This window comes from Phoxinus phoxinus, assembly GCF_949152265.1.
Source record: "Phoxinus phoxinus genome assembly, chromosome: 25".
NCBI classification, from domain to species: Eukaryota; Metazoa; Chordata; class Actinopteri; order Cypriniformes; family Leuciscidae; genus Phoxinus; species Phoxinus phoxinus.
This window is the reverse complement of record NC_136900.1, coordinates 7,519,611-7,542,962: the sequence shown is the minus strand read 5'-3', so window position 1 is coordinate 7,542,962 and position 23,352 is coordinate 7,519,611. Positions and strand designations below refer to the sequence as shown.

The 23,352-nt window shown below is 43.0% G+C and overlaps 2 protein-coding genes across 3 annotated transcripts in view; both read right to left on the bottom strand.

The window, feature by feature from the left end:
* ppm1h (protein phosphatase, Mg2+/Mn2+ dependent, 1H) overlaps positions 1-23,352 on the bottom strand; it is a 123,984-nt gene that overhangs the window by 8,845 nt on the left and 91,787 nt on the right. For both annotated transcript variants that reach the window (XM_079604015.1, XM_079604014.1), the window contains 6 exons: positions 15,629-15,791; positions 14,353-14,724; positions 13,867-13,979; positions 11,764-11,848; positions 8,309-8,427; positions 7,344-7,407 (listed from right to left, as the gene is read on the bottom strand). In XM_079604015.1, coding sequence (XP_079460141.1) covers positions 7,344-7,407; positions 8,309-8,427; positions 11,764-11,848; positions 13,867-13,979; positions 14,353-14,724; positions 15,629-15,791 — 916 coding nt within the window. The remainder of the gene's footprint in view (positions 1-7,343; positions 7,408-8,308; positions 8,428-11,763; positions 11,849-13,866; positions 13,980-14,352; positions 14,725-15,628; positions 15,792-23,352) is intronic.
* Positions 12,237-23,352, bottom strand: part of avpr1aa (arginine vasopressin receptor 1Aa) — a 45,920-nt gene continuing 34,804 nt past the window's right edge. The window contains exon 3 of the transcript XR_013796552.1: positions 12,237-12,280. The gene's annotated coding sequence lies outside the window, so the exon portion shown is untranslated. The remainder of the gene's footprint in view (positions 12,281-23,352) is intronic.

The window sequence follows — 23,352 nt, the reverse complement described above, 5'->3', positions numbered from 1 at the left end:
TCTAGGAGGTGGTTGCAGGGCCACTCCTTCCCCCGGTGGAGGGCCGGGGGAAAACCTCTTTTTCCAAAGAACTGTCTCTCCCACCTCTGAGCACACAGAGTTCTCGGACGACAGTGCGCGCCACCCTCGGGTCCCGCCACTCTCGCCCTCCTCTGTCACAGAGTTCTCGGATGACAGTGCGCACGCTCACGGGCCTCGCCACTCTCGTCCCCCTCTGTCGCCAGACCCCTGCCAGAGCACGCCCCTGTGGAACGCTGGTCCTTCCCTGGCCTCCTCTGGCAGGACGCGGCTAATGACCGTGCCCCCACACCGGGCCGCTATGCCACCCACGTCTGGGCCGGTCATTCCGCTTCGCTGCACCCCCGGGGGGACGTCTGTCGTTCGCATGACCCCGCTGGCACAGTCCGTGGGAGCCTGGTTAGAGCTTCCCCCCTGTCCCGCTGGCTTGCGCGAACCATCAGGCTCGGCTATGCGATTCAGTTCGCACGGTCTCCTCCCCGCTTCCGGGGAGTCCGCTTCACTATGGTCGGTGGCTATGCCCCTGTCATGAGAGCGGAGGTCGCCACCCTGCTGGCGAAGGGTGCGATCGAGACTGTCCCTCCAGCCGCAATGAGGTCCGGCTTCTACAGCCCCTACTTCATTGTCCCCAGGAAATCCGGTGGGTTACGGCCAATCCTGGATCTGCGCGTCTTGAACCGTTCCCTTCACAGGCTTCCGTTCAAGAGGCTCATGGCCTAGCGCATTTTCGAATGTGTGCAGCCACAGGATTGGTTTGCAGCGATCGACCTGAAGGACGCCTACTTCATGTCTCCATTTTTTCTCGACACAGACCGTTCTTGCGGGTTGCTTTCGAGGGGCAGGCATTCCAGTACGCTGTTCTCCCATTCGGGTTGGCCCTGTCTCCTCGCGTCTTCACGAAGGTCGTCGAGGCAGCCCTTGTGCCGCTACGGCAGCACGGGGTTCGCATCCTGAATTATCCCGATGACTGGCTAATCCTAGCTCACTCTCGGACCAGGGTTGCGAACACAGGGACCTAGTGCTCCGGCACCTAGCCCGTCTGGGCCTTCGGGTCAACTGGGAGAAGAGCAAACTTTGCCCCATGCAGAGGATCTCTTTTCTCGGTAGGAAATTCGACTCGGTCGCCATGTGCGCGCAGCTTACGAGCGAGCGCGCGCAGTCACTGCCGACTTGCCTGAGACAATTTGAGGGCAAGAGTGCGGTTCCACTGAAACTTTTTCAGAGGCTCCTGGGGCATATGGCATCTGCAGCCGCGGCAACGCCGCTCGGATTGCTTCATATGAGACCGCTTCAGCACTGGCTTTGCGATCGAGTCCCGAGGTGGGCATGGCGTCAGGGCACGTTCCGAGTACCAGTTACTCCGACCTGCCATCAGACCTTCTCCCCGTGGACGAATCTCAGCTTTCTCGGGCCGGAGTGCCCTTAGAACGAGTTTCCAGGCACGTTGTTGTCTCAACGGATGCCTCCTCCACGGGCTGGGCCGCCATGTGCAATGGACATGCTGCCGTGGGCTCCTGGACAGGTCCCCACCGCCTATGGCATGTCAATTGCCTCGAGTTGCTGGCAGTACGTCTCGCTCTGCACCGCTTCCAGGCGCTGCTCAAGAACCAGCACGTACTAGTCCCATCAGACAATACCGCGACAGTAGCGTACATCAACGACAAGGTGGTCTACGCTCCCGCCGTATGTCGCAACTCGCCCGCCACCTCCTCATATGGAGTCAGAAGCATCTGAGGTCGCTTCGAGCCATTATATTCCGGGAGACCTGAACTGTGCAGCCGACGAGCTCTCACGGCTTCAGCCTCTTCCGAGAGAATGGAGACTCCATCCCCAGGCGGTCCAGCTGATTGGGATCAGTTCGGGGACGCACAGGTAGACCTGTTTGCCTCCCACGACTCGTCCCACTGCGCCCAGTTTTACTCCCTGACCGAGGGCACGCTCGGCACGGACGCTCTGGCGCACAGCTGGCCCCGGGGCCTTCGCAAGTATGCGTTTCCCCCAGTGAGCCTTCTTGCACAGACCTGTGCAAGATCAGGGAGGACGAGGAGCAGGTCATATTGGTTGCGCCGCACTGGCCCACCCGAACCTGGTTCTCCGAACTTGTACTCCTCGCGACAGCACCTCCCTGGCCAATTCCTCTGAGGAAGGACCTCCTTTCTCAGGGACGGGGCACCCTTTGGCACCCTCGTCCCGATCTTTGGAACCTCCACGTGTGGCTCCTGGACGGGACGAGGCAGGTTTGAGTACCCTACCACCAGCGGTGGTGGCTACCATCACTTCCGCTAGAGCGTCGTCCACTAAGACAAGACATGCCTACGCGTTGAAGTGGAACCTCTTCGTCTTTGGTGCTCTTCTCACTCAGAAGACCCCAGATCATGCCCGATCAGTGTCGTGCTTTCCTTCCTGCTGGGTTGGAGCGAAGGCTGTCTCCCTCCACCCTGAAAGTATATGTTGCCGCTATCGCCGCACATCACGATGCAGTTGATGGTAAGTCCGTGGGAAAGCACGACCTGGTCATCAGGTTCCTGAGAGGAGCGAGGAGACTACAGCCTCCTCGCCCTCCTCTCGTTCCCTCTTGGGACCTCTCGGTGGTACTAAATGCCCTGCAGAGTGCTCCCTTTGAGCCTTTGCAATCAGTGGAGCTTAAGTTCCTGTCAATTAAGACAGCGCTCCTGGTTGCTTTGGCCTCCATCAAGAGGGTAGGGGACCTGCACGCATTTTCTGTAGACGAAGCGTGCCTGGAATTCGGGCCGGCCTTTTCTCACGTGATCCTGAGACCCCGGCCTGGATATGTGCCCAAGGTTCCCACCACTCCCTTCCGGGACCAGGTGGTGAACCTGCAAGCGCTGCCCCTGGAGGAGGCAGACCCAGCCTTGGCATTGCTCTGTCCAGTACGCGCCCTCCGTGCTTACGTAGACAGAACACAGTGTTTCAGGACCTCAGACCAGCTCTTTGTCTGTTATGGTGGGAAGCTGAAGGGAAAGGCTCTCTCCAAGCAAAGGTTGTCTCACTGGATAGTGGACGCCATTGCTTTGGCTTACCAGCAGCAAGGTCGACCGTGCCCCCTTGGTGTGACGGCCCACTCCACCCGGAGTGTGGCCTCCTCTTGGGCTCTAGCGCATGGCGCCTCGCTAACAGACATCTGCAGAGCTGCAGGCTGGGCGACACCCAACACATTCGCCAGATTCTATAATCTCCGAGTGGAGCCAGTGTCCTCCTGTGTACTCGCTTCAACCAGCCGGTGCAGGACCCGCTCAGGTGTCTTCGCTTGCTCGCCATTCCACTCCACGGACTGGATACGTGCGATATTCCTCAGGTGAGCCTGATAAGCCCTGAGTTCCTCCAGCGCTGTTGACGTCAACGCCAGAGTTATGCCTCCGGCAGCTTTCGCGTTGGCTAGGTGCCACCATGTGCATGGTTCCCCCTCTGGGCGACCCCCACGTGTGTATTTCCACTGTAAGCCTCTCTCGAGCATGTGTCTTTCCCTTGGCAAGCCAGTCTGCCACCCCTGGGGTTGAAATACTCCACCCTACGGGCTGGACACCCCAGTGTTTCCGTATGCACCCCCCTCCGGGTCATATGTTATTCTTAAGTCCCCCCTTCGGGCAGGCACTGATTGCATATTCCACTGAGATATGCTCCCAGTGTACCTTGGTATTCCTGTGTTAAGTAGGAGTCCTTCGTCCGTGCTAGCACGACAGGGAGCTCAGACTTACGCAGGGCACTGGAAGACAGCCGAGGTGGCGTGATTGGACTGGTAACCCCATTCGTCGTCATTCGACGTAACTCGAAGTGACAACGAAAGGGAACGTCTCGGTTACGGATGTAACCCTCGTTCCCTGAGTAGGGAACGGAGACGTTACGTCTTCCTGCCACTTCCGCTGTACCGCTGGAACAGCCGAGTTCAGCCTTGGCTCCTTCAGCGAAGAAACATATCTGCATGTTGCCAGCTCACTTCCTTTATACCCACAAGGTGGGGCGGAGTTATGCTATGCAAATTCAGCAGACCCATGGCATTTGCTTGCCATTGGCTCGTTTTATTACTGTTCGAAGATGATAGGCTTCTAAGCGAACCCCATTCGTCGTCATTCGACGTAACGTCTCCGTTCCCTACTCAGGGAACGAGGGTTACATCCGTAACCGAGACGTTCTTCTCTATATCAGTGTCAGTGTTTCTGAACTCAGTGTCTTCAGTTTCTTCCGGGAACGAACGCGTCACAATATTCCTCATTATAATAATTCATACGCAGAATAAAGGGGCGGGCCTGGTTGAGTTATGGTAAGTTATGGTAAGGGGCGGGACATTTGCCAAACACACTCGAAGCGCTTGACCAATCACAACACACTGATCCAGCCGACCAATCAGAAGGAGGGGCTTCATAGAGACAGGAAGTGAACAGAGCGTTACTGACAGACTGGGAAGAGAGGAGCCGCAACAATGGAGAATATGAGGAACATAATCAACATTCAAGCAGGAAAACCTGTTCTAGTAGACGTTGATCTGATTGGTTACAAGGTAGTTTGTGACGTCGGAAACACCAGCGATTTCAAACCGTGTTTTTGAGACTGTCTTTGGTTCACTGCAGTTTTAAGCAGAAAATATTCAGCAATGCTGTCGACTTATGAATTTACACACGGTTTGCATATTAAAAACACCACATAGACACATAAACAACATTAAAAGCTTGATTTTCCACAGGGGGACTTTAAGAATGTTCACTTGGGAACCAAAATGGTTCCTCTATCTATGGCATCACTGTGAAAAAAGCCTTATTTTTAAGAGTGTACATGATGGTTAGTTTGATACAGAGGGAATTCATCGAGCAGATCTTTCCCAGAATGCCCCTGCTGGTTAATAACACACATGCCCTCGACCAGCTGCTTTCTCAGACTCTCTCGTGTCGCGGCCGAGTCGTTTTTGATATCGGCAACCGAACGCTATCGAGACGAGGATCAGGATTCAGAACAGAAGCGGAGACCTTCACACTCCACACACTGATCTCAGAACACATTAACACCACAACAGATCCAACAGCTCTTGGAAAAAAGGATTCCATTTAGAACTCGAGTTCTTGACTCAATTCTAAAGAACACTTTATGCCAGAAAGGTTCTAAAGGTCTTAAATGATCACATAAAACTGTCATGTTTAACATGTTATTTAAAAAATGTCTTAGAATTTAAAAAAATAAACAAATAAAAACTAAATGAATAATATGTGACCCTGGATCACAAAACCAGTCTGGAGTCACACGGGTATATCTGTGGCAATAGCCAACAATACATTATATGGGTCAAAATTATCCATTTTTCTTTTATGCCAAAAATCATTAGGATATTAAGTAAAGATCATGTTCCATGAAGATATTTAGTAAATTTCCTACCGTAAATATATAAAACATGTATTTTTGTGAGTGAATGCAGCACAATCGTGAACATAAATGCACAACTTTAAAGGAGATTTTCTCCATGTTTAGATTTTTTTGCACCCACAGATTCCAGATCTCGACCAAATATTGTCCTATCCTAACAAACCACACATTAATGGAAAGCTTATTTATTCAGCTTTCAGATGATGTATACATCTCAATTTAAATTTGTGACTGGTTTTGTGGACCAGGCTCACATGATGGAACCCCTAAAAGGTTCTATATAGAACCTTTTCTTCTAAAACAGTGATATTAGCACTAATGACTTAAACATGGACCCTTCTCACATATCCAGGGTTCTCAGAAGCTCCAAATAGCAAAAAAAATATTTATGACTTTCCACAAGAGGAAAAAAAAGTCAAGAGATTGATCACGTTTGGTCAGAAGAGAGAAAGATGTTAAATTTGCCGTCACTCCCTAAGCCTTTCTTTTTGCAATGGCTCGATCTCACGACACGACTGCTTCTCAACGTCTGAAGATGACTGGAGATTTCTTTTGCTGGCCTTGATGTTTTTCCCTTTCTCAACTTCTCTGATTCATTCTCCAAATATGGCCACAGATTAAGCTAGAAAGATCCTTGTAAAGGTCGTGGAGTAGAGCCCTGCGCGGGACTGTTTTCTTCATCCCGCTCCCGCCCGCGCCCGCTGAATTTCTGACCATTACCGCCCGCTCCCGCAACGTATGTGTTACACTCCCGCCCGCTCCCGCAATATGTATGTCCACTCCCGCCCGCGCCCGCAAAACTCTGAGAATCTATTCCCGCACAATAATAGAGATGCATTGATTTTCTGTCTTCTCCTGTCCCGCAGGAAAAAACACGTATTTGGATTGCTTTTATTAAAGAGATTCATGCGGTTGTTTGTTTCGTTTCCCTGGCCTGCATGCATTCTGACGCACTGGTCAGGAAGACGAATAGTAGCCTGGCTAGGCTATCGGGGACATCTAAAACGCTTAGGCTACCACGCGTTTCTTTAGACATTTGTCACAATGAACAAAGTCCAGTTCCTTTCCATCTTTATCACAAACAATTGAGAAACTTCTCCAAATGTCAGACTTGCCTTGCTTAGGTTTTGTGCTGTAAATACCTAGTTTGAGGTTCTTTTCTACATCATTTATTGACATCTCCATCATGTCGCTAGGCAACCTCCCTATCCCGCTGTGTTTTTTTTAGCCGCCCGTTCCCGCCCGCAGCAAAGTTCAAACCGCCCGCTCCCGCGAGATTTGCGTTGGGTCCCGCGGGACCCGGCGGGACTCAATCCCAATGCAGCCCTCTATCGTGGAGTTCACCTTTTACTGCTTTCTTTAAGAGACAGTACTGAAATTAATCTCTAATGTGTAAACCAATTCACATTCAGAAAAAAACGAATTTATATATTTGCAAGCAACTCAACCTAATTCATATTGACAAAATGCCATTTGCAAATAGCTCAAACAAATGTATTATGTACAAATGCAAAAAAAAAAGAAAAAAAAAAGTTTTTTTGTACTTTTCGAAACGTTTCAACAAACAGGTACGAATTAATTGTTGTATCCGCTGGATGTTGATTTTTAAAATCTTCCTGTGTGAGTAGATTGCTATGAATTTGTGTTAGACTAGTTTTAACTAATTCAATGTTTTATGAATCAAATACACATATTTTATCACTAGGGAAAAAAATCCCTAAAACATATTATGCAAACATATTTAAGACGTTCCTCCTTGTATAGATACTTTTTTGGCATAAAGTATTCTTTAAAATTGAGTCTAGAGTTCTATATAGAACCCTACTAAACCTTTTTTCTAAGAGTGTAGAAAGATGAGAGATACAGAATAATATACTAAAGTCGTTTAAAGACATACTTTACTCTGAGATGACCCTTGTGTGACCTTTGTGAAGCAGGAATACATGCAATCTTACCTTTTTTCCTTCTCCGTATATGAGTGGAAACTTCAGATCTTCTTCCTGAACTGTTTTGTACGCCCTGAAGAAAGCAACACAACAGACATCAGAGAAAACTCGAGAGTCTGAGGCTTCACACAGAAAGCAGAGATGCAGCTACGGACAGTGAATACTGATATATGAAAACATAGAGCGCTTATTAAATCATCAACGTCAGCGTTGAGCAGCCACATGTACTCGACTGTTTAAACGCTTGGGCTCAGTGCGGTTTTGTTTTGTTTGAAAGACATTATAATCATAAAATAGTTTTTTTTTACACCAAATCATCATATTAGAGAGATTTCTGAAGGATCAAGTGACAATGAAGACTGGAGTAATGATGCTGAAAATTCAGCTTTGATCACAGGAATAAATTACAGTTTCCAATATTCACATAGAAAACTGCTATTTTGAATTGAAATAATATTGCACCATTTTTACGGTATTTTTGATCAAATAAATGCAGCCTTTGTGAGCAGAAGAGAATTTACATATTTAAAAAAAAAACTATTTTGAACGGTAAACTAGTATATCGGACAGTTTGTTCCCAATAATACACAGAAAAATAACTAGAATCAATGAAGCAGACTTGGAAAATTGAGCAAGAGTCATATTGATAACGGTTATGGTCCCTTTATGAATCTTATTTGATGCTAGAAGGATTCATTCTCCATTGATATAAATTTCATGAAAAAAAAAAAAACAAGCATATTACTAAAAATCTGCAAAGTCATTTGGGTTTGGAATGACATTATATGCATCTATGTGAAGGGATAGTTCACCTAAAAATGATATTATAGTAATTATTTGCTTATTTTTTATTAATTGAGTTTTTTGGTCTGTTATTGTGATAATAAACTCTGATTGGTCGCTTTAGATGTCATTCAAACGGTGTGCGGTTCTTGAGCAAAATAATATGAACTGTTGCCGACAGTCAAGCTCACCATCCGTTCATCGTGAAGTCTCGGTACAGCATTCTCTTCCCAACCTCTTTTTTCGTGACCCTTCTGGGAAACTCCAGGTTGGTGAAGTCGTTTCCCAGCAGTGCCGGCTGCAGGTGCGCCTGGGAGAGAACGGGACACAATGAAGACTGCGGACTTTTTCCTGGGGGAACATGCTGCATAATTTGAATTTATTGTTGAGAGGAAAACCCCTTGAGATGTGACATCTCGTTTTCGAGGGGACCTCAAGAAAAACATACTTAAACAGAGATAAACGTATAATTTAAGGTAACAGATTGTTTTGGCTTTATAGTGGTTCTTGAATAATGTTACTTTCCAGCTAAAGTTAGTTTTGATTGATTCACTTCCATCGAAAGGATAATTTGTTATTAAATTAGGGGCCGCTAAGACGACACTGTTCTCTCTACACAGACTTTAAACGCAAACCTGTGAGAAACACTGATGGCGCTCACGTGCGCATCAAGAATTAATTCTATAGTTATGTGTGTTTGAATATATGTGCGCATGTTTGTAATTCTATACAAACCAAGCCTAAACAAACTACTTGTCCTGCCTATAAATTTGATACAGAATTTTATTTCATTTTATCTACCGCCAGCAGTCGATTTTGATATTCTAGGTATTATTAACTGGCCGGAATTTTGAGATCGCAGTAGACGTGAAGGACTATAATGTGTTAAGAGCTCGCTCAAGTACTGCGGAGCTAAACCATTTAATGCTTTGTAAGTAATCAGCAATATTTTAAAATTTATACGATGTTTAATAGGCAGCCAATGCCGCGTTGACAGAACGGGGCTAATATGGTCATACTTCCAGGTTCTGGTAAGAACTCGAGCTGCTGCATTTTGAACTAGCTGTAGTTTGTTTGTTAAGCGTGCAGGGCAACCACCCAGTAGAGCATTACAATAATCTAGCCTTGAGGTCATGAACGCATTAACTAATTGTTCCGCATTTGTCAATGAGAGCATATGACGTAATTTAGATATATTTTTAAGATGGAAAAATGCGGTTTTACAGATACTAGACAAGTGACTTTCAAATGAAAGATTGGTATCAAAGAGCACACCCAGGTTCCTAACCGACGACGAAGACTTAACAGAGCAGCCATCAAGTGTTAGACAGTACTCTAGATTATTACGTGTTGAAGTTTTTTGTCCAATAATTAGAATCTCTGTTTTTTCTGAATTTAGTAGTAGGAAATTACTAGTCATCCAATTTTTTATATCAGCTATGCATTCCGTTAATTTTGTGAATTGGTAGGTTTCGTTAGGTTTTGAAGAAATATACAGCTGAGTATCGTCGGCATAACAGTGAAAGCTAATTCCATGTTTCCTTATGATATCTCCTAATGGTAGCATGTACAGAGTGAACAGCAGCGGTCCTAGTACTGAGCCTTGTGGTACGCCATACTGAACTTGTGATCGATAAGACATCTCTTCATTTACTGCTACAAAATCAGCAGTACCTTTGTGTAGTGGTATTACTTTAGCAAATTTCCACATTAATGGAATTACACAGGTGGAAAGTGATACATTAAATAAATCACATAGTGGAAATGCTAGGACATGAGAAGAAAGTTTGATAAACATCATATCCAGACCATCAGGACCAGCGCCATTCGAAGATTTATTTCTGAGATTGCCTGTTGAACATCAGAGGGATGAATTGTTGAAAAGGAGAAAGATATTGTTCACAATATTTGTTATACTAGAATAGGAGAGCTCAGATGACTGAGAACAACAAAAAGAAGAAAAGTGTTGATTGAGGGCATTGGCCATTGAGATAGGGTCAGTGATCATATTATTGTTCACTCTAAGTTTGGATGCTGGACTTATGTTAGTTTTGTTAATTAAGGAGTTAAGTCTCTTCCAAAATTGCTTAGGGTGTTTGATGTCTGATAAAGAGTGCTTATAATAATTCGATTTTGCATTCCTTGTTTTAGTTGTACAGGCATTTCTTAATTTCTTATATTCAGACCAATCAACAGTTTCCTTTGTCATGCGGTATCTGACCTTTAAGAACCTCAGAGAGAAAGAAATTCCAAGCGTCTTCAACATAAGGGATTATTTGAAATCTGGACCAATTAATGCTTATTAAAGGAACACTCCGACTTTTTGGGACTTAAGCCTATTTACCTTATCCCCCAGAGTTAGATAAGTCCATACATACCTTTTTCATCTCCGTGCGTGCTATAAGTCTGTTTGTGCATCCAGTCTTTGTGCTAAGCTAGGCTAGCGGTGGGTGCGTCAAACAGACTTATAGCACGCACGGAGATGAAAAAGGTATGTATGGACTTATCTAACTCTGGGGGATAAGTTGAATAGGCTAAAGTCCCAAAAAGTCGAAGTGTTCCTTTAAATCTTGGATGAATCCTCTGTGTTCAGTTTTTTTACACTGTCTTATCCTAATTACTTTAGGTGGAAGACTGGGCAATATTATTTTCCAAACACAAAAAACAATTGAGTGATCACTAAAACAATCAGGTAATACACCAGATTGAGATATTCTATCTGGGTGGGTAACCAAGATCCAGTCCGAAAGACACTTGGATTTATTAACTACCCTAGTCGGATCTGTAATGAGTTGAGTAAGGTTTAGACCATTAAATACATTTTTCTCATGAGAAGATGAACGATCCAGCCAATTACGATTGAAATCACCCAATAAAATCAGTTCGTTTGAATTGTCTAAAGAATTAATAGTAGCAAGAATACAATTTGTCGATTCAACAGGGGAATTCGGAGGTCTATTTTGTCCGACAAAGCAGTCAGGAGAGTTAGTAGATTAACATTGGAGGATTTGAACTTGAGAAGCGGAGTGCACTGACGCCTTCCCGCGGTTAAAACAACTTTCCTTTTGATGTTCATTCATGTTTATTTGATGCTATAAATGAACTAGAAGGAAGAGATGATCGGTTCACGAGCAGCTTTAACTGATGCTCTACAGCGATCTGTCAGACACATTAAAGAGCCACAAAACGTTTTTTATTGATTAAATTTCTTTTAAAAAATGACCAAATTTGAAAGGTGAGACTGTTTAATATGTTTAATAACTAAAGTAAGCTGGTCTGTGTCCGTCAGTGTGTTGTTAGTGTCTCTCTGCTCCGCGATGTATTGTTCACTGCGTGAGAACATGTTGTGGCGTGAGAGCGGCGTAGCTTGTCGGGCATAGCGACAGTAACTAAGGGGGACGGGTCTTTGCGAACGGTCAATTGCCCAACCTCTCAAAAGCTAAAGACAAGAAATAAGTTTGAACACAAGCTTTAAATACATTTAAAGATCTGGGATCTTGTCCTTGATAGAATTCTAACAAACATCAGTGCAGAAAAAAACACTTTTCCAAGGCCACATTCTGAACATGACACAACTGAGGAATAAACGCTGGGATTCCGGAATAAACCGGATCAGAATTCTCTGGGAAATCCAGATTTCTCTCACCAGGAACTGAAGTCTCTGACGCTCCGATTCTGGGGTGAAGGAGCTGGACATGGGAATGATCTCTCCTGACCGGATGATCAGAGCCCTGAAACACACAACACAATCATGCTTACCTTTACTTCATTTATAAAGCACTTTACAGCGCCCCCTGCAGAGCAAAGTGCTGTACAATCAGCAGCAGAAAATCAAACCACACATAAAAACAACATGCAATTTACTAATACATGTACAGGTGAAAATGGAAAAATTAGAATATGGTGCAAAAGTTCAATTATTTCAGTAATTCAACATAAAACGTTTAACTAATATATTATATAGACTCATTACATGCAAAGTGAGATATTTCAAGCCTTTATTTGTTATAAGTTTGATGATTATGGCTTACAGCTATGAAAATCTTTTCACAATATTCTATTTTTTCATAAACTGTAAGCCATAATCATCAAAATTATAACAAATAAAGGCTTGAAAAATCTCACTTTGCATGTAATGAGTCTATATAATATATTAGTTTCACCTTTTAAGTTGAATTACTGAAATAAATGAATTTTCAGCACCATATACATTTTTTTCGAGTTTCACCTGCAATTGATCCTTCGCAGGGAGTTTGATTGACAGGTGATCTGACCAATCATACTTCGCCATCCGCCATTTTGTCCGACAAAGCAGTCAGGAGAGTTAGTAGATTAACATTGGAGGATTTGAACTTGAGAAGCGGAGTGTACTGACGCCTTTCCGCGGTTAAAACAACATTCCTTCTGATGTTCATTCATGTTTATTTGATGCTATAAATGAACTAGAAGGAAGAGATGATCGGTTCACGAGCAGCTTTAACTGATGCGACACAGCGATCGGTCAGACACATTAAAGAGCCACAAAACTGTATTTATTGTTTAAATTTCTTTTAAAAAATGACCAAATTTGAAAGGTGAGACTTTGTTTAATATGTTTAATATCTAAAGTAAGCTGGTCTGTGTCCGTCAGTGTGTTGTCAGTGTCCTCTCTGCTCCGCGATGTATTTTTCACTGTGTGAGAACATGGTGTGTGTGAGAGCGGCGTAACTTGTCGGGCATAGCGACAGTAACTAAGGGGGGCGGGTCTTTGCGAACGGTCAATTGCCCAACCTCTCAAAAGCTAAAGACAAGAAATAAGTTTGAACACAAGCTTTAAATACATTTAAAGAAGTGATCTCTCTTAGTTCAAGAGGCAGACTATTCCAAAGCCTCGGACCCGCAACAGCAACTTTAAATAGAAAGCAATGACTTATTATTTGATTATAAAGACTTAACTCACAACATACGGAACAATATCAAATTAAATTCTATCAGTTCCATTCTGCCCTGTTCTACTCAACTCTGTTAAACAGAACGTCTTATAACAGAATATCATTTATGTATTAGCACAAAACTGAATAAATGGATTGTGTGGAATGTGTCAGAGAAGAAAAGAATAAAATAGAGTGGATAATGACAATGCTGCTAAAAACAAAACAAAATAACATCTACATTTATTTTCCTTTCCATTCCATTTCATCACGAAGAGTTTTTAATATTTTTTAAAAGAAAAAAAGTCTCTTTTGCTCACCAAGGCAGAATTTAATTAAAAATACAGTAAAAAACAGTGAAATATTATTACAATTTATAATATATGTTAAAATATAATTTATTCCTGTGATCAAAGCTGAGTTTTCAGCATCATTACTCCAGTCTTCAGTGTCACATGATCTTTCAGAAATCATTCTAATATGATGATTTGATGCTCAAGAAACATTTATGATTATTATCAATGTTGAAAACAGTTCATATTTTTGTGGAAACCATTTGGGATTTACATCCAATCACAAGATTATTTGATGAATAGAAAGTTCAATAGAACAGCGTTTATTTGAAATAGAATCTTTTGTAACATTATAAATGTCTTTAGTGTCACTTTTAATCAATTTAATGGATTTTTGCTGAATAAGTATTAATTACAAACTTACTGACCCCAAACTTTTGAACAATAGTGTGTGTATTATTAAAATTATTATTATTATTAATAATAATATATAAGCTCTCTTAAATAAGAACATATGAAATATGCTTTTATAATATTCAGTCTCACCTGCTGTCGCCAGCATTGGCCACGTACAGTTTCCCGAGTAAATACATCACCACTAGCGCAGTACATCCTCCAGAGATAGAGTAAACCAACCTCTCCCGAGCGATGTGAGCGTCCTGAGATCACACACACACACACACACACACACACACACACACACACACACACACACACACACACGTTTTCTATGTGAATATATGTTAAAATTTAATTTATTCCTGTGATCAAAGCTGGATTTTCAGCATCATTACTCCAGTCTTCAGTGTCACATGATCCTTCAGAAATCACTCTATGATGATTTGATGCTCAAGAAACATTTATGATTATTATCACTGTTGAAAACAGTTTGCTTCAGGAAACCATGATCATTTCCCTCAGGATTCTTAGAGTTCAGCTCATGTACATTAATGACTCATTCATACTAGATCTCAGCCTGCCATCTAGTGGCCGTGTGAGATTCAGATTTCCCTGATCCAAAAAAACACTCACCATTTCCTTGAAGGCGTTTTCTATGGCTCCCACCACCAGACTCTCCTGCTTGATCTTCTTCTCCATGAAGAAGCGCGGGGCCGTTGTGTTCGGGGACCCCGGGGCCCCCGCGGCCCCCCTGAGCGAGGCGGCCCGGGACAGGCCTCGCTGGGAGCCTCCGGCGGACAGGTGGAGCTGGGGAAGGTGGTGTACGGGGTTCTCCTCGCCCAAACACGTGGGCGGCTGGAGCGACGGGTTCTGCAGGATCTCCAGGACCTCCTGGAGCTGCTCCTCGATGTGCAGGTGGAGGAACTTGGCTGTGAAAACAGCAGCTCCAGAACCACCGTGACCATCAAACAAACCCCAGTAGTGGAAGTCCAGCTCCTTCACCTCCTGTAGAGACAAAAAAATCAAGTCATTCTGGGATTATTCAGCATTATTTATAGACCTTACACTGCAACAAATACTTACTTTTCTCCGTTGAAACCTATGGGGTCGATTTTAAACCTGTGTCCATTTTATATTCTGTCTATGGCGCATAAACTGCAAAAAATGCTTTTCTTACTTAGTATTTTTGTCTTGTTTCCAGTCCAAATATCAAACATTTCTTAAAATCAAGATGCATTTACTAGACGAGTAAAATTACATAAGATATTATGTCCTGTTATCCGGAGGAATTAATCAAAATTAAGTGAGTTGATGCTTAAAAAAAGTTAAATTATCTGCCAATGGGGTAAGAAAAATAATCCTAATTCAAACAGAAACAAGATTATTTTTTAGCTTTTTTAAAGCAAAAACTCACTTCATTTTTATTTATTTCCCCAGAAAACAAGACTTAAAAGAGACGGAGCTACATAAGGTCTATAAATGTGACCCTGGACCACAAAACCAGTCACATGGGTCAATTTTGGAAATTGAGATGTATACATCTTCTGAAAGCTGGATAAATAAGTTTTCCACTGATGTATGGTGTAGGATAGTTAGGATAGGACAATATCTGAAATCTGGAATCTGAGAGTGCAAAAAATCAAAACATTGAGAAAATCTCCTTTAAAGTTGTGCATTTATGTTCGCAATAGTGCTGCATTCACTCACAAAAATACATGTTTTATATATTTACGGTAGGTTTTACGTTTTTTTTTTTTACCTTGATTGCTTGCAAGTAGGAGATCCCCAAACAAAACTAGGAGCCTTTAATTAAAATAGCATAATGGGCCATTTTAAAACCTGAGTGTGTTATGGAGCATCTCTCATGATCTGTGGAAAGCCCTTCTCCCAGTATAGATGTGAGCCTCACCGTGCTGTCGATGGTCTCCAGTATGTCAGCGCTGGGCAGAGAGGAGCGTCTCCTGGTGGGAGTGTAACTGGGACTGGACGGGTCTGCGGGTCTTTTCCTGAGCTCCACCACCTCACAACACGCCTGGTCCTCGTTTAGGGCACTTTTACCCGCATTGATCACCCTGTAGAGACACAGAAGATCATCACAGCTACAGTTTCCCCATTAACAACGTGACGCGCGACAAAAGGTATCATTTCAAATGTTACAGGAAATCGATAAGAATCGGAATTGACCGTTCGCAAAACCCCGCCCTTGAATGGTCCTTGTCCAATCCTAGCTCAGCAACTGTAACTAAGGAGAAGGACCCCAGTCAAACATTGCAATTTCAGCAAGATGGTGATACGACACGCCTACGACACCTGCAAGTCTGACACCAGGTACCCCAAAAGTTTAGAGGGAGGGGTCGTTTTTTCCCCCTTTCCAAAGCCCAAGACCCAAGCGGAAAGATGCCGACACTGGATTAAGCAGTGTGGGAGACCTCACTCACAGCTAACTGCCTCGAAGATTAATATGCATACGTATGTCTGCTCTAAGGTAAGTAAAGCTAGCGAGCTAACTTAGCATATCAATTATCAATAAGTAGTTTAAGTAGATAAGTACATACAATCTGTAAAACTGGACTTAAGTTAACAGTTGTGGTTCTATATAGCATTATTATCGAAAGTAACAGTTAGTAAAGTTAAAACATTAGATACTTTACTATTCCGTAGGAAATTCAGGCAGCCTGTAAGGTAGCTGTTAGCCTGTCAAGCATATAACGCTAACGTTATTGCTATCGACACAGATAATTTAGCAAGAGGTTGACGGTCACTGGAGGCTATAAAATCTGCAAAACTGAACTTAACAGTTGTGGTTCCATCCAGCATTGTTACCGAAAGCAGTGCATAACATTGTCGTGAGGTTTCTCATTCTTGGACTGAGACCGGAAAACGTTACACCTTTGCTTCGATTGTTGTAAACTTCCAGTCTTTGCTTATTTTAACATTTTGAACATATCCCTCCACTGCATATTTCAGCCCTTTCTGCCGTGCCCTGGAGGATATGTCTGCTGGATTATCCAAAACCAATCACTGTCTTATACCAATAGGTATTGAGCTCAACCCAGCCATGGCTATGTGTCTGGTTCTCAATTGTTTGATGGGCGTAGTAACAATAACTAGGGGGCGTGGCTTTTGCGAACGGTCAATTGATATGCAGAATCGTTAAAATTCAAATGATACCCAACCCTAGTGAAGACAAGGCCTCACACCGTGTCCTAACTACACGAGATAAACGGTATCATTTCAATGTTAATCAGAGTTTTTGTCAGAGTTTACTCTCTGGTGCCGTGCACTCGCCGTGAGACTCCGCCCACACGCTGTTCTGATTGACTGTGCACTCGCCACGAGACTCCGCCCACACGCTGTTCTGATTGGCTGTGCACTCGCCACGAGACTCCGCCCACACGCTGTTCTGATTGGCTGTGCACTCGCCACGAGACTCCGCCCACACGCTGTTCTGATTGGCTGTGCACTCGCCACGAGACTCCGCCCACACGCTGTTCTGATTGGCTGTGCACTCGCCGCGAGAATCCGCCCACATGCTGTTCTGATTGGCTGTGCACTTGCCGCGAGAATCCGCCCACACGCTGTTCTGATTGGCTGTGCACTCGCCGCGAGAATCCGCCCACATGCTGTTCTGATTGGCTGTGCACTCGTCATGAGACTCCGCCCACACGCTGTTCTGACTGGCTGTGCACTCGCCGCGAGACTCCGCCCACATGCTGTTCTGATTGGCTGTGCACTCGCCACGAGAGTCCGCTCACACGTTGTTCTGATTGGCTGTGGGTTTTGATTGATTTTGATGCATCACGTAGTCTTGTGTGGACAGACAAATTGCTTGTAGCTGGAATTGTAACGCATCGCGTCTGGTTAGGACACGGTGTAACAAAGTGGATATGTGGATAAGTGCGGGTATCAAGGAGAAGGCAGCTTTAAAATCAGCATGAAATGGAAGTTCTGTCATGACAACTCTCTGAGTGTTTGGTAATGGATAATGGATAATGGATAATGGATGGTAATGGATAGATAATGAATAGCACAGAATTGATCTGCTATGCTACTGCTGTTGCTGCTGCTGATATTTGTGTTACTTGCTACTGCCAATACACACACACGAGTCACGACACGCTCCTGCTGTACAATACAGCATACATGAATTACCCGTAGCAGATCTATACAGATGGAGCTGGGGAAGGCGGAGGGTTTCTAAAAGTGCTTCAACTTATACAGCAAATGCAGAACAAGTATTTGAAGGTTGAGCTGTGAGCTCATTGGCTACTGATACAGCAGGAACCAATCAGCTGTGCCCTATAGAGAATGATGTGATTGCAAGAATTAGGGAGCAATCAGTCTGGTCTGTGCTTTGTTTTTTGTGAGTCTTTTCTTCCCTATTGTGACGTATATCTGAGTTAAATGGCTTCTCAAACAAGAACAAATGTAGGGCGGAGCTTGATTTTGTCTGTGAGGAATTGACCCTTTGCAGGGAGTTTGATTGACAGGTGATCTGACCAATCATAATCCGCCATCCGCCATTTTTGTCCGATAAAGCAGTCAGGAGAGTTAGTAGATTAACGTTCTGGATTTGAACTTGAAAAGCGGAGTGTACTGACACCTTTCCGCGGTTAAAACAACATTCCTTCTGATGTTCATTCATGTTTATTTGATGCTATAAATGAACTAGAAGGAAGAGATGATCGGTTCACGAGCAGCTTTAACTGATGCGACACAGCGATCTGACAGACACATTAAAGAGCCACAAAACAGTTTTTATTGTTTAAATTTAGTTTAAAAAATGACCAAATTTGAAAGTTGAGACTTTGTTTCACATCTAAAGTAAGCTGGTCTGTGTCTGTCAGTGTGTTGTCAGTGTCTCTCTGCTCCGTGATGTATTTTTCACTGCGTGAGAACATGTTGTGGCGTGAGAGCAGCGTAGCTTGTCGGACATAGCAACAGTAACTAAAGGGGGCGGGTCTTTGCGAATGGTCATTTGGAAGGTTCTGGTTTGCTATTGGTGGATCTCATGTGATTGACAGGTTGCCCCGCCCTCGTCATCAGAGAAGAGATGTTGCTGTTATTTTGATTCAAGATTACCAGGAACATGAATTTTGAAAACAGTGATGTGCGCGGTTAAATGGTTAATAATAAATACTAAAGAACGGTCCATTTTGATGTCATGATAACCCAAATAGACTCAAAAGCATTTCACACTGACAAACATTTGGCATAATGATGATGTAATAGCTAATTTAGCTTAAGTTGAAACAATTGTCATTTAACAATGTATCTAATCAATTTGTTAAAATATTTTTTTGTTTGAGAACTGAAACTATGTTTATTTTGCACGTTTGTATTTAAGAGTACATCACAGCTCCGGGGTACAAATCTGTGAAACAGCCAATCAGAGCACAGCTCAACATTATTATTCATGACCCTTCCAAATAAGGTAATAACAGCCCATTTCATGCTAGGGACAAATCCTAGGGATGTAAACGGCCATGTAAAACCGTATCTAGAGAATTGTTGCCCTTACCTAAGCCACATTCCTTCTATGTAGATATCAGAGAACAATTTAAAATATTGTATCATGCATTCTATGGCTTCTTCACGTTTAAATCTTCACCTTCATCCGAGAAAGCTTTTCGAGCTCCTAAACGCTTCTTGATGATGCACAACTGCCACCATCCTCTCAGAAGAGTCACAGCGTGAGTGTAAAGAGCACCAGGCTCATGAACATCTGATAATCGCCCACATCACAACAGGGTTTCCATGAAACTGATTTCTGCATCCTCATTAGTTAATGAGGATCTAATGGGATTCATACAGTTCACAGCCTGTCCTGAGAGGAGACGCGTCATTCGGCAGGAACGTCTCATTCCTGTTGCTGGAAAGGCTGCTTTTTATGTACAAAATGCATGTGACTGGATTCAAGGAACAACATTTCTCACAACCAATCAGATTTCAAGGTTCAAGGTTAAAAAACACACTAAGCACTCCAGTTATGGGTAGTTTATGGTTAGGGTTTTTGCCAATCATTGTTTAAATGTTATTTCAGGGTGTTCTTCTTGACGAAATGACTTTGTCTACTGGATAGACAGAAGGATATATGGATGGATAGACAGAAGGATAGATAGATGGATGGATGGATGGATGGATGGATGGATGGATGGATGGATGGATGGATGGATGGATGGATGGATGGATGGATGGATGGATGGATGGATGGATGGATGGATGGATGGATGGATGGATGGATGGATGGATGGATGGATAGACGGATGGATAGATGGATAGACGGATGGACAGATGGATAGATGATGGATAGATAGATGATGGATAGACAGATAGATGATGGATAGATAGATAGATGGATGGATGGATAGATGGATGGATGGATGGATGGATAGATGGATAGATGATGGATAGATAGATGATGGATAGATAGATAGATGATGGATAGATAGATAGATGATGGATAGATGGATAGATAGATAGATGGATGGATAGATGGATAGATAGATAGATGGATGGATAGATGGATAGATAGATGGATAGATAGATGGATGGATAGATGGATGGATAATGATAGATGGATAGACGGATGGATAGATGGATAGACGGATGGACGGATGGACAGATGGATAGATAGATAGATAGATAGATAGATAGATAGATAGATGATGGATAGATGGATAGATAGATGATGGATAGATGGATAGATAGAGAGATGGATGGATAGATAGATAGATGGATGGATAGATGGATGGATGGATGGATGGATGGATGGATAGATGGATAGATAGATAGATGGATGGATAGATGGATAGATAGATAGATGGATGGATAGATGGATAGATAGATGGATGGATAGATGGATAGATAATGATAGATGGATAGACGGATGGATAGATGGATAGACGGATGGACAGATGGATAGATAGATAGATAGATAGATAGATAGATAGATGATGGATAGATGGATAGATAGAGAGATGGATGGATAGATAGATGGATGGATAGATGGATAGATGATAGACGGATGGACGGATGGACAGATAGATAGATAGATAGATAGATAGATAGATAGATAGATAGATCCAACAAGGAGATCGATTGCTCCTGTCTGCCTCGCTGTGACTGCTGCTGCTGTGAGTTTGTTTGCTGCGTCTAAGCCTCGTATTAGCTTCGTATTTCTTTCTGTTTTGAACCATCATTTATTATAAATTCTAGTTGTTTATACTACTAAATACAGCTTACTCAACATCTCAGATTAACCTGACATTGCTAGCTTCCGTTATTGTCAGCACAACACGCTAACTCGCTAGCCTTTTAACGCACCACCCGTGCGCTCAGTTATTTATTTTTCTCTCGCGCGCCCGCGCCTTTGAGTTCATAAAAGCCCAGGTGAGTAAGAATCAGTCAACAAACACGGTGAGTAATGTCTTCTCCTGTTATTGTCACCTGCACTTCATGTCACATGTTTACCATAGCCTTCTCTGTCGGCAATATAGGATTTATATGTGATAAATGCAAGGAGACAGTCAGGCTGACGGAGAAGATTTCAGAACTAGAGACACGCATCCAAACTTTAATCGAGAATAGTAAGAAGAGTGCTAGAGCTTTAGATACTATTTTGGATGCGCCTAGCCTAGTGAACTCTTTACATGAGTCGGTTCCGGCTGAAGTAGAGCCCGTGCAGCAGGGCAGATGGGTGACAGTGAGGGATCGCTCTAGTCGCGGATCAAAAAACCACTTTTCCGTTCCGATAACAAATCGATTTGCCCCGCTCAGTGAAACACCCACTGAGAATTATTCTGATTGTGCCCTAGTTATTGGCGATTCTATTACACGGAACGTGAAAATAGAGACACCAGCCACCATAGTCACATGTTTGCCGGGAGCCAGAGCGCCTGACATCAAAGCAAATTTGAAAGTGCTGGCTAATGCTAAACGTAAATTCTTTAAGATTATTATTCACGTCGGCACTAATGATGTTCGACTCCGCCAGTCGGAGATCACCAAAATTAATATTAAAGAGGTGTGTGAACTTGCAAGTACGATGTCAAGCACTGTAATTTGCTCTGGCAGTGAGTGATGAGATAGTTAGTAGATTGTGTTCACTCAATGGCTGGCTGTCTGGGTGGTGTCCACGAAATAATATAGAATTCATAGACAATTGGAAAAGTTTTTGGGGCAAACCTGACCTGTTGAAAAGAGATGGTATTCATCCCTCCTGGGATGGTGCTGCTCTTCTCTCTAGTAATTTGGCTCATAGTCTTAGAGATAAAACATGACAATCTGGGCCTCAGGTCAGGAAGCAGACAGACTGGCTTAACCGACCGTCTGCTAGCGGCCTCACGTCACCAAGGTCAGATAAATCCCATCACATAGAGCCTCTTTCACCTAGATATCATCATATAGAGACTGTGTCTGTTCCCCGAACTTGGAAATCCAAAATACGTTCAAACCCATCTAAGGTTAAAAATTTAATTGATCTTCAACAAATAAAAAATAGATATAATACAAATGAGCAAATGATAAAGCTTGGGTTGCTGAATATTCGATCTCTTACTTCAAAAGCGCTAATAGTTAATGATATGATTACAGATTATAACCTAGATGTGCTGTGTTTAACAGAAACCTGGCTAAAACCAAACGATTACATTGCTTTAAATGAGTCAACCCCACAAGATTACGGTTATAAACATGAACCTCGTCTGAAACGCAAAGGAGGAGGTGTTGCTGTAATTTATAGTAATATTTTCAAAACCACTAAGAAATCTAGTTGTAAATATAATTATTTTGAAGTGTTGGTGCTTAATGTAAAAATATATAGTGTAAACGATAAATCACGTTTGAAAATTCTGCTGGCTACTGTATACAGGCCACCAGGGCACCATACAGACTTTATCAAAGAATTTGCGGACTTTCTATCAGAATTAGTATTGGCTGCAGATAAAGTACTAATTGTTGGTGACTTTAATATACACATAGATAATGAAAAAGATGCATTGGGATTGGCATTTAAAGACATTATAAACTCAATTGGAGTTAGACAACACGTGTCAGGACCGACTCATTGTCGTAATCATACTCTAGATCTAATACTATCACATGGAATAGATGTTGATGCTGTTGAAATACTGCAGCAGAGCGATGACATCTCAGATCATTATCTAGTCTCGTGTAAATTACATTTAGCCAAGGCTGCAAAGCCGACTCCGTGTTATAAATATGTTAGACCGATTACTTCTGCTACTAAAGATTGCTTTATCAATAATCTCCCTAATCAGTTTCATCATCTCAGCATCCCGGATAGCTTAGAAGAACTTGATATTGCAACAGAAACTTTTAACTCTCTCTTTTCCAGCACTTTAGACACAGTTGCTCCGCTGCGCTTAAAGAAGATTAAAGAACATAGTCCAACGCCGTGGCACAACGAGCACACTCAGGCCCTTAAGAGAGCAGCCAGAAAAATGGAGCGCAACTGGAAGAAAACAAAACTAGAGGTGTTTCGGATTTCATGGAAGGAGAGCTCGATTGCTTACAGAGAGGCTTTAAAAGCTGCTAGATCTGCTTATTTTTCAACCCTATTAGAAGAAAATAAACATAATCCTAGGTATTTATTTGAAACAGTGGCTAAAC